The following is a 15,903-nucleotide window of genomic DNA, read 5'->3' as shown; positions in this document are numbered from 1 at the left end:
CACACATTTTGGAGGCCAGTAAACTTCCTGTGGATATTGGCTGCCTGACAATAGTGACATAAATTCTGCCTCTTTTTTTTAGGGTGGGGTTGAGGGGTTTGATGGGTCCTTTTTTGTGTAGTGATAACAGGTAGGAACTTTGCCTGCCTCTCCCTGGCTTCGGGATAGGTGAGTCAGGGAAGAGCTCAGAGGTGGGGATATTTCTGTAGCTCGAGGGCCAGGTTGCAGAGGCAAGTCAAAAAATGGCATCACACAGGTCTATAAAACAAAGTTTATTTTCACTTTTTAGGAAACTGTGGGGCACACGTTTCCCCTCCCAGCCTCTCCTCCTGCCCTCTGCCCCATCCCCAAGGCTTCATCCCACAAATGCTCCAGACATGTTTCCTCCAGGAGCCGGCTCTGCCCTGAGGTGCAGCTTAAGCACAAACCCACACATGATTCAGCAGGTTCCTTTTAGAGTTGTTTATTAGTTAAATAATAATAATAATAGTCTTTTTTTTTTACACCACCTCAACTAATGAACCACAGAAAAGCTCCAGAACTCGGCACCTTTGGGTTTCCTGAGCACAGCTGCAGCTCTCAAATGGAAAACAACATAACCCACTTACAATAGCACAGGACACCGTGTGTCAGATGCTGCCCGAGTGGCAGCCACAACTCCAACCCAGCAACCCCTAATGATGGCCAATTCAGCTCATCCCTGGTCAGTGGGGACCAGCCCAGAGCCCCAGAGAGCAACAGACATGCTGAAGGGGCAGAATTAAATGACCTGGATGTTTCTGCACTTGGCATTTTTTTTTGGCTTTTATTGTGTTTTGGGATGGTTTTTTGCTTGTTTGTTTGTTTCCAAATAAAACCTCTAGAGAAGTGATGTCCCTGATCAGGTTCTTCCCAAGCTGGTAGGAGGGCAATCGAGGACGAACCCTGCTCTGTGCCAACCCCAAACCCACCAGCAGCACCACCCGGGGAAAAGCACGTGCCTGTGACCACAACCTCTTGTTCCCTGGTCGGGTTCTCTATTACCCTTGCTGGCTGCTGCACAAAATACAGGGCAAAGAAAACTGCAGAACAGGTGCTCAGGAGGGGCCCCACGTCTCTGCTGCCATCCCAGTGTGAGGGAATTGCCACAGTTTTGGCTTTCTTTCTGCCCCAGTGCCCCTCAGGCGTGCTGGGCTGGCACCTACCGCTGCCTAAAGCCTCTGGGATAGGGAACAGACAGGCAGACACATGCACACGTAATGGATAAAGTGCACTTCCTCGGGCAACCAGGCTAAGGAATAAAGGGGACTATTTGGGGATACATTGCTCCTTTCTTTTCCTACCCCATGGGGGCCTCGGGGACCTGGGGGCAGAAACGAGTGCTTGCAGTAACAGTGGTTGCCTGGCCCCATCTCCAGGACCCAGACCCCTCCCTGCAGCCCAAAATGGCCGTGGGGACAGGGTTGGGAGGCACACCAGCAGGAGGCTCTGCTCCCTGACCCCCCCCTAGCAGTAGTGTAATAGCAAAGTCCCTCATGCTTCAGCCCTCAGCCCTCCCACAGTGTCCCTCAATGGGACGGGAGCAGCCCCATCTAAAGACAACAGCCGTATCCAGGTACTCAGCAGCCCTTCCCATCTCATCCCTCTGTATTTTTTGCCCTGTGAGAGACCTCACTGGCTTCCCAGGAGTTTCCCAGGCACGTGGTGACACTCAGAAGAGCCACCCATACCTGAGCCACCCGCAGCAGGCACATCTCTTTCTGGGCCAGGAGGCAGAGCTCCATTAACATCTGTCAGGGCTGTGCTTCACCTGGCAGATGGCTCCTGGAAGGACCAATGGATCTACTGCCCACAGGGGTCCAGCCGTGCCTCCAGCTTTGTGTTTGTTGGGGAAGGAGTCTGTCTGTCCTGGCTGGAGCGGGTCACCTGGCAGCACAGCACTGAGCGCATGAACCGCAGCACCGGCGGCCGCAGGATGGCGAAGACCCACGGGTCAACGATGGAATTAATAGAGAGAAACCTCATGGCCAAGAGGTCCCACTCGTGGTTGTCTTCTCCCTTGCTGAACTTGTTCACATAGGCACGGATCTGTAAAACAACGACAGGGAGAAATAACTTCGGGTCTGGGCTTCCAGGATCAGCTTCTTGGGGACACTGGGGCTGTCACAGCACACTCGCAGCCCTCTTGGGTTTAAATGAACTTCTTGCTAAGGAAAGCCAGGCCTGTGATCTGCTCAGCAGGCAGTGTGGCTCCCTTCAGCCCCAACACCATCCAGGCAGTGGCTGCTTAAGGTTGGTCTCACCTTAGAATCGTAGAATCACAAAACCACAGAATCATTTTGGTTGGAAAAGGCCTTTAAGCTTCTCAAGTCCAACCCCTCCCCTCACCCTGCCCAGCCCACCACTAGCCCATGGCCCTCAGCACCTCAGCTCCACGGCTGTGCAATAGCTCCAGGGATGGGGACTCCCCCACCTCCCTGGGCAGCCTGGCACAGGGGCTGACAACCCTCTCAGGGAAAAAGTTCTTCCTCAGCTCCAATCTAAACCTCCCCTGGGGAAAATCGAGGCTGTTTCCTCTTGTCCAGTCATTCATTACTGGAGAGAAAAGATTGACCATCACTTCACTACAACTCCCCTTCAGGGAGGTACAGAGAGTGCTCATGTCTGCCCTCAGCCTCCTCTTCTCCAGGCTGAACACCCCCATTCCCTCAGCTGCTCCCCAGCACACTTGTGCTCCAGCCCCTTCCCCAGCTCTGCTGCCCGGCTCTGGACACGCTGCAGCCCCTCAGTGTCCCTCTGGCAGTGAGGGGCCCAACCCTGAACACAGTATAAAACCACATGGGACAACTAAACGTGCAAGATGGAGAGGATGGAGGGTGCTGAACTGTTCTGGTCCTTCCTGCAGCTCCTGCCGACTCATAGTAGCTTACAGGGCTTCCTGGAAGGGTGACTCAGCACTTCTTACTCATACGGGTCAAATCATCACCCCCTCACTGCGTGGGAGAGTGGGTGCTCAGAGGAGGACAGGAACCAGGGGCTTGAGAGGTGTGAGCATCCCTCCTGCAGCCATGATCTGCTGGGTATCACCCAGGGATGGTGCATCCTGGGGCAGAAGGCAGCCACGGCTCAGCCGGTACCTGGGGCTGCTGCTGAGAACGCAGCACTTCCCAGGCCTGCCCCGAGCTCAGGCCTTTTTTGGGGAGGATTTTGTGGTGGTGTGGCCTGATGCTTCACCTGCAGAGAGTGGCTGCTGTGGGCAGCCCCAGCCAGAAGAGAAAGTGTCACACAACCAGCGGCGTTCAGCAGCTGGGTTTGAGATGCTGCCAAAACACAGCCCAAACACAACCCCAGCTGGGAGCTAAGCGATGGGAAAAGCCTGCTCTGCTTCTGACTAACCCTGAGTGTGCTGCCACTGGGCCCTCAGGATCCCGCACACCCCAGCTTTCTCGGGAGACAGGGAGAGCCTCCCAAGCGTGGGCCCATCTCTTGGGAGGCTGAGTCTGGCTCCCAGGATGCTCACAAGTGTCTGGACATTACTGCTCTGTCTTTTCTCTCTCTTCAAACCCAGGCAGCCTGACTTGGCTACAGCCTGCGGTTATTTTCTTTTCCCTTGGGAAAAGAAAGGGAGTATGAAGGGAAGGTAGCGTCTATTTAACTCTGTGAGCACAAAATTAGCCCTGGCTGCACTCCCAACCTTGGTGGGGGCCACTTCTAACGGGAACAAAATGACCTCCCACGGCTCACATGCACAGGCAGAGGACACATGGGAGCTTGAGGTGCTCTGGAGTCCACAGTGCTGCTGGTGTAACATGGCTTGGATGGGTGACAAGCAGCCCTTTGGTGGGGAGAGCCTGGGGCAAAGCAAAAGGACACATTCCCTGCCCTTCCTTACTTGGGTGAGGTGTTTCAACCCTGTATTTCCACTGTCAGCTCTGTACACAGATGCTCACGGGGTGTGGGCACAACCCTTGGGATGAGGGACACTGTGGCCTGTGTGCCATGTCTCCATTGCCAGCAGCTGTGTCCACGCCCTGGTGCTGCTGCGGAGCGAGGTCTCCATCTAAACCCATCTCCAGCTCCATCTTTTCCCCTCACCACAGAAATCGGGCCTAATTGCTCACCCACTGTCTCCAGCCCAGCACCAATCTCTTTCATCCTCATCTTAGGATGTCTATTGCTCTGCCACCCCTCAGGCCTCCACCACGGCTGCCCGGCTCCCTGGAACCACAGTGATCCATGTGGTCCAGAGGACATCTGTCCCCAGAGCTTCTGGGGGGTGGGCAGGCACCTCTGCTCCTGTCACCCCAGTCCCCTGCCAAGTCATCCCCCTCCAGGCACTGGTGATACGGGGAGTGATTCCCCCAGTTCCCCAAGGGATGTGCACAATGGTTGTGGCAGAGCTGGGGTCTCCCAAGCTTCAGGAGGAGATCTGAGCCCTCCAGGTTTGGGCAGTGGAGGGAGAGGGAGACTTTGAAAGGCAAAAAGGGAACCAGGGACGCGGGGACAAGGACCCAGCCCAGCGCAGAGGCGGTCGCACTCACCGTGAACGGGAGGGAGCAGATGACGAAGGTGATGGTCATGATGGAGAGGAGAAGGAGATGGTCGATCTCCTCGGCCATGGAGAACATGCGCCGGGAGCAGCCGGTGACCGCCCGGGGCTGCTCGAGCGTGGCCAGGCGGCGCGTCCTCTGCCCGCGCCGGTGCATGCGGGCCAGGTTGGCGATGACGCTCAGGTTGCACAGCAGCACTGACAGGATGAGGAAGAGGAGCAAAGTGGCGTAGAGGAGCGAGAAGGTGACGTTCAAGCCGGACGCTTCCCCGCCGCCGTTGCGCTGGAGGTAGTCCAGGCGCATCTGGATGAAGCACCAGGTGCCGGGGCAGTACTGGACGTAGCGGCCGAAGCCCAGCAGCGGGAGGGAGCAGAAGGCTGCCGAGAAGGTGTAGATGGTGGGAAGGGCGACCAGACCGGTGCGGGGGCTGAGGAAGCGCTCGTAGAAGTACGGCCGCCCCAGGGCCAGGCAGCGGTCCAGCGCCATGGCGAAGAGGATGAGCATGGTGGCGAGGCCGAAGAAGCTCATGGCGAAGCCGAAGTAGAGGCAGATGTGCCCTCCTTGAGCCAGGGCCGTGAGGGTGCGGTTGTGGTGGTAGGAGGCCAGGACGAAGGGGCTGACGGAGCAGGTGCCCAGCAGGTCGGTGACCACCAGCGCCAGCACCAGGACGTGGAAAAGGGAGGGGGGCCGTGCGCGGGGCCCGCGGCGGCAGCGCAGCAGCAGCCCCAGGGCCAGGAGGTTGCCCAGGAGGCCGGCGGAGAACATGAGCCCGCTGACCAGCGGGCGGGCCCCGGCCGGCAGCGCTCCGCCGCGCTCGCACAGCCCCCGGCCCGTCCCGTTCATCCCGCCGCCTCCCACCGACTGCGCCACGGCCGCCGCCTCGACGGCACCGCCCTCCCCGCCCCGCCCCGCGCCCGCCCCGCGCCCCGCCGCCACACCGGGCCGCCCCCCGCTCCCCCCGCTCCGCGCTGCTGATCCCGGCGCCGGGATGCGGGCTCCGGGGGTGCTGCGGGAGCCCCGACGGCACCGCCCTCCCCGCCCCGCCCCGCGCCCGCCCCGAGCCCCGCCGCCACACCGGGCCGCCCCCCGCTCCCTCCGCACCGCGCTGCTGATCCCGGCGCCGGGATGCGGGCTCCGGGGGTGCTGCGGGAGCCCCGACGGCACCGCCCCCGCCCCGCGCCCCGAGCCCCGCCGCCACACCGGGCCGCCCCCCGCTCCCTCCGCACCGCGCTGCTGATCCCGGCGCCGGGATGCGGGCTCCGGGCGTGCTGCGGGAGCCCCGACGGCACCGCCCCCGCCGCCAGACCGGGCCGCCCCCCGCTCCCTCCGCACCGCGACGGCTCCGGGGGTGCTGCGGGAGCCCCGACGCCACGCTCGCAGCGGGGCCGGGCTGGGAGATCCGCCCCCCACCCTCCGGCCGTACCGAGAGTCCCGGCACCGGGCTGGGAGCCCCGCGGCACTGTCTGGGAGTCCCAGTGACCGTCCGGGAGCCCCGGTGCTGGACTGGGAGCCCGGCGATACAGCCAGCCCCGGACCGGGCCGGGAGCCCCTCACACGGCCAGTCACAATGCCGGCCCCCTTCTGGTCTGAGAGTTCCGAGGGACGCACGGCAAGTTGTGGTGCTGGTCCGGGAGCCTCGGTCGGCTCTGGGAGCTCCTAGTCCCGGTCCAGGCTGAGGGTCACGATCCGGTCCGAGAATAGCGGTGCTGATCTGAAAGAGCCGTGACACAGCCAGCTCTGGAACCAGACCTGGAGTCCCTCGTGTGACCAGCCCTTGTCTGGTCTGAGAGCCCCGAGGGACGCACGGCAAGTCCTGCTGTCGGTCTGGGAGCCCCGTGGCACAGCCAGCCCCGGTACTGGTCCAAGGGTCCTGGTGTGGCTTCGGGAGCCTCGAGGCACAGCCGACTCCTGTCCAGCCTGAGAGTCCCGGTACTAGGCTGGGAGTCCCAACGCACAGCAAGACTTGATACTGGGCTGGGAGCTCCGCAGCACAGCCGGCCCCGGCGCTGCTCCGGAGCCCCGAGGCACAGTGGGTCCCCGTGCCAGGCTGGGAGCCCCGTGGCACAGTCAGCTCCGAGCTGGTTTGGGAGCCCTCACACAGACAGACCCGTGGTGATGCAGTCACGTTTCTGCTCCAGGACCCCTGATGCTGGGCAAGTCCTGGTGCTGATCTGGGAGCCCAGAGGCATGGCCAGCCCTAGATGGGGCTCGTGAAAGACACTTCAAGACCTGAGGCCTATCCAGGATTCCCCCAACTCATGGTGTGGGTCTGAGGGCCCTGAATGCCCCCTGAACCATGGTGCTGGTGCTCCCTCTTGGTCCAAAGACTCCGAGATGCCATGAGCCCTGGTGCCATCTCCACCAGCCTGGGGCAGGGTGGGCTACCAGGGAGCCAGAGCTGAGCCTGGGCTGTGTGAGTGAGTTCCTATGGCCTCAGAGCAGCCCACAGAGAACGTCCTGCCCAAGACCAGCCCCACACCTCGTCCCCATTGTCCCCCTCTCCTGTATGTCAAGGTCCCTATGGGAGTGCAGCCTGTTGTGTGGTCATGAGTGGGGTGTGGAGGGAATGTCAGAGGGAACCCATTTTCCCACTGCAAGCCTGGCTGAGCACCACTCATCTGCCCCAAAACCAGCTCCAGGAGAGCTCCTGCTGCTGGGGCTTCAGCCTGGGCAGGTGGCACAGGACGTGCTCGCTGTTGCAGCGTTTGCATTTTCCCAGCCACTACCTCGATCCTCTCCCCACCTTGCTGAGAGAAAAGCCTCTGCCCTTGGCCTGTGAGCTGGGACCCAGCTCCACTTGGGGCCTGGCAGAGCTCAGGCACATCCCTTCTTTCACAACCCATTCTCACAAAGTGCTCTGGCCACCTCCACACCCCGGTGAAAAGCTGCAGCGCTGATCAGCTCCAGCACATAGAACACAGCAAGTTGTTGCCACAAGCTCCTTTTTGGCTGTTAGTTTTCAGAGCTTTGCTTTTGTAACAGGAACTTCATAAAGGAAATACGGTGCAGAGCAAACTCCAGGGCCGGGGTGAGCTGTGGTTTGCAACAGCACCTCCATTTCCGACGGGCCGCTCCCATTCCTCGCTCTGCTTTCTTCTGTCATGCAGCTCCTTCAGCACGGTGGGGCGGAGGTGCAGTCACCCCAGCCCTCCCTGTTCCTGTGGCCAAAGCAATGGCTGTGGCAGGGGAAGGTGTTTTAGTTGACTCCCAGACCACACCTCTGTGAAAAACACACCTCCAAGGACCTCTTTGAACCCCTCTCCCAGCCCTGCAGACCTGCTGGAGCAGAGCACTGAAGCATGTGGACATATCTGATGGTGGGAGCAACCCTGTTGGCTTCCTGAGGGCTGGACAGAACCCTGGGATGTTCAATCCTCTCAGGTATCCCCCAAAATCTCATTAAAAAATTGCAGCTGAGGCCTGGTCCACCCAAGCAACCTACAGAGCAGTCTGGAGAGCTTTTCCAAGCAGAAGGCACCCTGTATGGTGGTTGCTCCAAGGCTTTTCCCAGCCTCCCACTCCTGTCTGATGTTTGATGTCACAGCTCAGGAAGGGGGTTTGGCATCTTCTGGAGCTCATTTTCCTGGCAGCTAATGGAGCCTTAAATACCCATTTGGGCCTTCAAGCTTCTCAACTGCCAGTTGCCTCTGATGGGATATTTTTGCAATAATAGGAAAATTGCCGGGCTTTTTTTTTCTCATCTCTCCCTTCTGAGCTCAAAACCAGGAACATATCACTTGGTACAATCTGTCCATTTCTTGAGAAGTGTTTGTTTTCTTCCTTTTGCTTCCATGTTTATCTTGGGTGTCTTGCCTCTAACAAGGACCATATGTCCTCCCAAGGGTCCTTGGCATTGTTTTCCCTAAAAGAAGATTTCTAGGGTTGTCCCACTTGCAGAGGGAAATAAAAAGGACCAAACACAACCCTCTGGGCTTGTAAGAAAGCTGCATGAATTTCATGGAATCCCCGTAGCCAAGAGAAGTCAGTCTCTAGAGTTTGGTGCTTATGGCTGGGGAGTGCACTGGGATCCTGGTGGCTTCTCAAGGACAGCTTCAGTGTCACAGTCAGGGAGGAGAGCAGCCCTGGATTCCAACCCTTTTAAACCGAAAACCTATCTGAGTTGTGTTCAGCAAAGTCAGGCATCATTTTTGCTCCGGAACCTACCCAGCCCCAGCCCTTATCTCATGCACAGGTGCTGCCAGCAGCCTCACTCACCACCCTGGGAAAGCAGGGCTGGGCACGGGCATGGCAGGTCCAGATTTCAGTGCCTTGGCTTCCTCCTGAGAAAGCACCTTGGTGCAGGGGTTAAAAAAAATAATCGATCCACTCCCTGGCTGGTTGTGTTTTTCCAGCCCCTGGCTCGGGTGCCTGGCAGCTCTGGGGCTGCTGCCTGCCCAGGCACGCGCCTTCCTGTTCCAGAGTGGCTGAGAAATGCAAGTCGACAATAACACAGAGGGGAAAAAAATGGGCTCTTTGCAAGGACTAAACAAGTTGCTGGGAAATGAGCTTGTGCAAAGTCATGTCTGTATTTCATGAGCTGAAAAAAAATCCCCACTCAAATTCAAAAGCTGGTCGTGCTTTGCTGGTGGTCCAGCAAAGGGGTGGGATGGAAGGTTAGGTGATGCTGGTGACACCAGTGACACGGTGAATGGGGTCAGGGCAGCTGGCAGTGGGGGAAGGTGTCAGGCAGGGCACAACACCTCCAAAAAAAGCATCGTTGACCTTGAGCAGCATCTCCTTCTCACCTCCATTAAGCATCAGATCCGTTCCTTGGAGGATCCCTGGCACAGGAGGAGGCTGGCAGGGAGTGAGGGTGTAGCGTGGGGAGCCTGGGAAGAGGATGTGAGCAGGGAGGGCTGCCGCAGAGACTCTCACTCCTTCAGCCTTTGGCCACAGAGGTCTGGGCTCTTTCGGTTCCTGTTTGGCAGCGTTTACAACTGAACCACACAGGGCAGGGATTCTTTTTTTTTTCCCGTTTTCGTTTTTTTCCCAAGCTCCAGGGGCTCTGAACTTTGCTGTGACTCTCGGAGCCCCAAACCACAAGGCGTTCAGGCATTAAAAAATGGGCTGTCCGGGGGAAGGAGGGGGAACTTGGGGTGGAGCGTGGCAGCCCCTCCTTGCAGCGGCTGTGCCCAGCCCTGGCTGGGGACGTGCTGCCATCTCTGGAGAGGACGGCGATACGGCAGTCCCGGACCCCACAAACGCTCCGGGCAGCGGTTTTATCTTGCAAAGCTTGGCTGTAACCGAGGCTCGGCTCGCCGGGAGATAGAGGTGGCTGGCTGGAGACTCCGAGTCTGCTCCCAGAGCGCATAGGACACCAGTAAGAGCAGAATGCCGATTAAAAGTGCTCCCGAAGCCAGACGAGCGTGTTCCAAGGTCGCCAGGACATGCATGGGATGAAGAGATGGGGGCGGGAGGGGGTGGTGTGTGTGGCAGCTGCAAACTCATGTCATGTTCAGTGACTCCATCATTTCTTTCCTCTGATGATAAGTTGATGGGCAGGTCAGACACTGTGTGTGGGCATCATCTCAGGGCTCAGGTGGAGTCTGCTCAGGCACCTCGATAAAGAACCTGTTGGGAGGGGTTAATTGCTGCTTTCCACAGACTATGGAAAGCTTGATACACATATGGGACAGGGATCTCTCCTGGGAGGCTCCCCAGGAACAAATCCTTGCTCTGGTCGATGGGCTGTCCCAGCCTGGGCACACACTGATCACCCACAGCCTGATTAATCTGTCCAGGGCAGTGTGTGGATCCATTCAGTGAACGAGATCCCAGATGAGGGGAGATGATAGTGAGTTTGCAGAGCTGTTATCTCGCCTTGCCCTTCATCCTGCTGTGGTGGAACAGGCCTGGTGAGAGCCTCAGTGTGGGCTTGGTGCTGTTGACTCTGCAGTGCCACGTGAGCTGCCGTCTCCGAGTCAATAACACGCCAGTAACACGAAACTCATACATGCAACAACCCTTGTTCCATGGGTTTCGCCTCAGAAAACTCCAAAGGCAGCTTGCAGGTTCCCCAGACCACATCCCCAAGCACAGATCCATCCTTTTCTCTAGCCAGGAGAGCTTGGCAGCTCCAGCAGCCAGAGCCAACCCAACCAAATCACCTCCAGAAAGCCCCAAGATAGATTTGCATGAGTTTCTTCCTTCCAAAACAGAATCCGTTTGACATCAAGAGTAAATACAGCCGTGAGAACTGGCAGGAACATGACTACACCTTGCAAGGCTTAGCTAGAGGGAGAAAAGTATTTGCCCTGTCAACTCCAAGGACACTAAGCAGATGGGGACTTGGATTATCATAATTTTTTTGGCTTAAATGGTCACTTGAGGTAGATGGTAAATCCAGTTAATACGTGTGGTTGAGGGGAAATAGATGGTTCATTAAAATGATCGTTTACTTGCATGTCTGTGCCACGAGGTCATACAACCCAGGCTCTGCTTTCTCTCAATTACTGCTCTTATTAGGGCTTAGGATCGTCATAAGCACTGAATTAAAACAATTACAGCAGGACAGGTATCCATCTGAGTAATATAAATCCAGTGTTAGAGCTTGGAGGAATCAATTTTCAAGACAAAGGCAAGCCACAGTGGAGAAACCACAGCCTTACTCAGGCTAAAAGGGGTTAGGGGAGGCACAACGGGCATCCCAGGGAGGGGTGGGTGTGCTGGAGAGGGATTGATGGGTATACTGGAGAGGGATGGGTGTGCTGGGGAGGGATGATGGGTATCCCAGGGAGGAGGAGGTGTTCTGGAGAGGGACAATGGACATCCCAGGGAGGGATGATGGGTGTCCCAGGAAGGTTGCAGCTCCTCAACGCAGCTGTGAGCTGCTGCTCAAGACTCTGATCCTCTACATCCCCAAAGGCTCTCTCACCCTCCCCTCTCCCAGGGGAGAAGACACCTCAAACCAGCCCTGGATATCCCTGCCTGGCGTGGAAGGGGATGGTGCACAGGACGAGGCGATGGAGCAGGGCTCTGAACCACTTTTATTTGACGGGGACACACACACACAGAGCTCTCCTTCCTGTGTGTCCCCGCTGCTCTGAAGCCACACACCAACCGCCTCCTGCTTTCCTGGAGCTGGGCGCTCCCCACACCCTTCACAAAGCGCCGCTGCTCACAAACATCTGCGGGTTCCCGGGGGCCTCCCCGATTCCTCCCCGGGGCGAAACTCCCGGGAGGGAGCAGAAACACCTCACCCCTGCTCCTCGCTGCCAGCTGGACGCCGTCCCCTCCTGCGACAGCCGCGGGGTGCTGCGGGGCAGGGCCGCGGGGCCAAAGGCTTCTCTCCCTCATCATCCTCACCACCAGCAGCCGCCACCGGCTTCTGCCAATAGCCAGGGGCTCAGGGGAAGCCGAGCTGCGGGGCGTGCGTCCTGCGCCAGCCCAGGGGGCAGAACTGACCGTCCTCCCCCGGGCCGGGCCCTTTCGGGGTGGCTTTCCGGGAGTGCAGCCTCCGGCAGAGCCTGCGGACGGACGTGCGGAACACGGAGGTGCGGAAGATGATGAAGACCCAGGGGTCCACGATGGAGTTCACCGAGAGGAAGCGCAGGGCGCTGAGGTCGGCGTCCTCGTTGAAATCGGCGGCGAAGGCTCCCAGGTACGCCCGGATCTGCCAAACAAACCCGAGGGATGTGAAGAAAGGAGGAAAGATCTCCCTGCGGGGCTAAAGCTGGGAGCAGAAACATCCCTGTAAGGGCTGCAACGAGGTTTAAACTCCCCGCTGTCCTCACGCTTCCAGTCAGTATGTGTTGTGGGTTGCAGAGCCTGAAACTGAAACCCAAGGGGGTTTCATCCCTCATAGTCCCTTCCAGCCCCGACCCATCTGTGATTCTATGATAAACTGGGAGCTGGGTGACAGATGGCCGTGGCACAGGGCCACCCTGTCCCCATCATCAGGGCCAGGAGGTCAGAGTTGGAGAGGTGGCTGTTTGAGGGGTAAAGGGAGCATCCCAGCTCTGCAGGCTGCAGCAGCGGGTGCTGCTGTGCCCCTCCAAGGTGAGACATCCCACCTTTGTTGCCCTCCTCTGTGATGGGTGTTGGATGAGGCACTCATGGCTGAGATGTAGCCATGGGGTGGCCCTTGCTGGGGCAGGGTCAGTCTTCTCCCTCCAGGTCCAGCCTGCAGCTTTGCTTGTCTGAGGACTGCAAGGCTTTCATTGGGATTATACACAAAACCAGTGTTGGCCCAGTCATGCTGGGGCTGCTGGTGGCTGGGAGTGTGACAGGGAGCAGAGATGGAAGTTGTCACCTGGGCCAGTGGCAGCACCTGTATCCCCACCCGCAGCAGCTCTGCTCACGGTGGGTGACAGCAAAGGCATTGCTGCAGGATCCAGCCCCAGGCCATGAGGAATGAGGGCTCTGTCATGCTGGGGGTTTCTGACCCGCACCTTATCAGTGGGACCCCTATCTTTGGGGAAGAAAGGAAAGAATTTCAGGGAGAATTGCCCAACCCAGGGGAAATCCAGTGCAGTTCAAAGGAATCTAGAGCTACTTGGCACCTCTGAGGCATGGGGGTGGGAATGAGGGGAGTTACTGAAAGGCCTCATGCAATGAAACAACTTCCTTAGGAAAAGGGGCTAGGGCCGACTATTTTGAGGGGATGAAGCAATGAACTGACCCCTCTGTCTCCCCAACACCTCCAACACCTCTGGGGCAACACCAAAGGAACAGGGTGATGGTGACAGGGGAGTTATTCCAACAGGATTAAAGCAACAGCCAGACCTCTGGGATGGGATGAGGGATATTCAGAGGTGGGGGGGCAAAGAAATTAATCCTCTGACCCCCACAACCCCCTCTGGCACAGAGTGGTGGTGATGGGGGAGAGCTGTTATTCCATGGGGTTAGCAGTGAACTAAGCCCTGGGGAGATGGTGCTGGTGGTGAGTATTCTGGGGGGAAACAACACAGTGACCCACCCTCTCCCCCCTGCAACAGAGTGATGGTGGCAGTGGGGGTTATTCCAAAGAGGTTTAAGCAATGAACCAACCCCAGGACAGGATGGTGCTGGTGTGGCTATTCCAGTGGGGTTAATGTAGTGAATTAATACGGTGTCCCAAATCGTGGCATGGGAGGGATGATAAGGGGGGTTATTCCACGGGATTAAAGCAACAGCCAGAGCCCTGGGATGGGGGACACTGAGAGGAGGCATTACCTGACCCCCTGACACAAAGCAGTAGTGATGGGGGACAGAGCAATAAATTAACCCCTGGAGATGTGGTGCTGGTGGTGGGTACTTGGAGGGGGGCAATCCCCAGAATGAGGGGCAAGGGGAGTTGTTAGTTTAAGGAGGCTGATGCCCTTGGGGACAGGGTGGTCCTGGTGGCTATTCAGAGGGGACTAAAGCTATGAGCCTCTCCAACTGACACCCCCAAAGAGGGGAGGTGCCAGGGTTTCTTCCAAGGGAACAAATCAATGAGCTGACTCCCCAAGGACTCAGTGGTGGTGATGGGGGGGTTATGCCAAGGGGGCTTAGGCATTGACTTGACCCTTGCAGACAAGCTTGAGGAGTATTGAGGGAAAGGGGGAAACATGGCCTTGAGCCCCCAGGAGCAGGTGATGGCACCAGGGTTTATTCCAAAGGACCAAAACAACAACCTGATCCCCCAGGATTGAGTGGTGGTGGTGAGGGGAGTTGTGCCAAGGGGGTCTGGGCACCAACCTGACCTCCACGGAGAGGCTGAGGGACTATTCTGAGAGTGCCAGAGCAACAATCCAGCATCTTTGGGAGGAGGTGGTGGGGAGGGGGGATTATTTTCCTGGGTGGGGGTTAATGCAATGACTGAGCCCTGGGTATTCTAAGGAGGTTTAAAACAATGAACCATCTCCTGGGATGAGGTGGGGAGTGTGCTGGAGGTTTTTCCATGGGGGCTAAAGCAACAGCCAGAGCCCTGGGATGGGGTGGGGAGCACTCAGAGAGGGGCAAAGTAATTACCTGACATCTGATGGTAAGGGAGGGCGGGGTGTGTTATTCCACGGGAGTTATAGCAGTGTTAACCTCTGGGGTGGTGAATATTTGCAGGGGGGGGAGGCGAGGCAAAGCAAGCCCCCGAGCCCCCGGGGCGGCGTGCAGGGGCCGTTCCCGGAGAGGGGGCGGTCGGGGGTTACTCACGATGAGCGGCAGAGAGCAGACGGTGAAGAGGACGGTCATGAGTCCCAGCAGGATGAGGTGGTCGAGCTCCTCCATGCGCGGGGCGGCGGCGGGGGGCGCGCCCCGTGGGGGCTGCCGCCGGGCCATGCCGTAGAGGTGCCGCATGCTGCTCACGTTGCAGGCGCCGATGGCCAACACCAAGAAGCCCATGAGCGTGGCGTAGAGGACGGGGAAGCCGAGCTGGCGCGGCCCTCCGCCGGCCATGCGGATGAAGCACCACGTCCCCGGGCAGTACTGCATGGGCTCGCCGAAGCCCAGCGACGGCAGCGCGCAGAACAAGGCGCACAGCCCCGCGGCCGCCGGCCCCAGCGTCGCGCCCAGCCGCCGGGTGAGGTGCCGCCGGTAGAAATAAGGGTGCCCGAGGGACAGCCAACACTCCAGAGCCATGGCGAGCAGCAGCAAGGTAGGGGCCAGCCCGAAGAAGGCCATGAAGAAGGCGAAGAGCTGGCAGAGGATACCCGGCTCGCCCTCGGTGCGACCGCCGGGTCCCAGCTCGCTGAGGCTGCGGTTGTAGGCGTAGGCAGCCAGCACGATGGGGCTGACCAGGCACTTGCCCAGCAGGTCGGTGACAGCCAGTACGCTCACCAGCACGTAGAAAGCCGAGACCCGCGGCGGGCGGCCGCCGGAGGAGCGGGAGCGCCGTCGGTGCTGGCCCAGCAGCAGTAAGGCCAGCACATTGCCCAGAAGCCCGGCGGCGAACAGCAGCGAGCTAGGCACCGCCGACTGCCCGCTCTCGATGTACCGGCTGCTACGGCACCGGTAACCCTCCGTCTCCATCGGGATATCCCGTACCGGGATGCGCCGAGCCGGGATGGAGACGTCCCGCGCCGCACCGGGATGGAGTCTTCCCGCCCCGGGATGGAGATGTCCCACACCGCACAGGGATAGAGATGTACCGCACCGGGGCGGAGATGATGTTCCGCTCCGGGACGGAGGTTTCCTCTCCGGGATGGAGATTTCCCGCACCGGGCTGCGCCGCGGCTCCCGGTGGCGACTGGCCCGGCGGGGCGGGCGATCCCCGCCGGCGGAGGGAGGAGGGAGGGAGGGGAGAGGCGGGACGGTACGGCCGTGCCCGGCCCCCGGGGCGGCCCCTCCCGCCGTCCGGCCCTCTCCGGTCCGTCGGTTGGCGGCTACGGGGCGGGGGGACCCAAGGGAGACGCGCGGGTGCAGGCGAGGGGAGCGAGCCCCGGAGGAGAGGTGGGAAGGGGGCTGGGAATGAGTCCCA

The 15,903-nt window shown here is 59.1% G+C and overlaps 2 protein-coding genes across 2 annotated transcripts; both read right to left on the bottom strand.

Annotated features, from left to right (window-relative positions):
- Positions 1-352: 352 nt before the first annotated feature.
- On the bottom strand, positions 353-5,373 carry PTGER2 (prostaglandin E receptor 2). Its single transcript, XM_061998198.1, has 2 exons — positions 4,521-5,373; positions 353-2,067 (listed from the first exon to the last, which is right to left on the bottom strand). Exons 1-2 carry the CDS (start codon positions 5,370-5,372, stop codon positions 1,822-1,824), a joined length of 1,098 nt encoding a protein of 365 aa, XP_061854182.1. The 5' UTR covers position 5,373; the 3' UTR covers positions 353-1,821.
- A 5,634-nt stretch (positions 5,374-11,007) lies between these two features.
- Positions 11,008-15,692, bottom strand: LOC133625631 (prostaglandin D2 receptor-like). Its single transcript, XM_061998232.1, has 2 exons — positions 14,640-15,692; positions 11,008-12,141 (listed from the first exon to the last, which is right to left on the bottom strand). The coding sequence occupies exons 1-2, from the start codon at positions 15,453-15,455 to the stop codon at positions 11,875-11,877; spliced, it is 1,083 nt and encodes a 360-aa protein (XP_061854216.1). The 5' UTR covers positions 15,456-15,692; the 3' UTR covers positions 11,008-11,874.
- Positions 15,693-15,903: the final 211 nt, after the last annotated feature.

The sequence above is a fragment of the Colius striatus genome, chromosome 6, assembly GCF_028858725.1.
Source record: "Colius striatus isolate bColStr4 chromosome 6, bColStr4.1.hap1, whole genome shotgun sequence".
Lineage (NCBI taxonomy): Eukaryota > Metazoa > Chordata > Aves > Coliiformes > Coliidae > Colius > Colius striatus.
The sequence above is the reverse complement of the archived record's forward strand: the minus strand, read 5'-3'. Positions and strand labels throughout refer to the sequence as shown.

Coding starts and splice junctions, on each gene's coding strand:
- PTGER2 (XM_061998198.1), bottom strand. CDS start 5,372: ATGAACGGGACGGGCCGGGGGCTGTGCGAGCGCGGCGGAGCGCTGCCG. Junction 2,068..4,520: donor TCTGCTCCCTCCCGTTCACG/GTGAGTGCGACC, acceptor GTTGTTTTACAG/ATCCGTGCCTATGTGAACAA.
- LOC133625631 (XM_061998232.1), bottom strand. CDS start 15,455: ATGGAGACGGAGGGTTACCGGTGCCGTAGCAGCCGGTACATCGAGAGC. Junction 12,142..14,639: donor TCTGCTCTCTGCCGCTCATC/GTGAGTAACCCC, acceptor TTTGTTTGGCAG/ATCCGGGCGTACCTGGGAGC.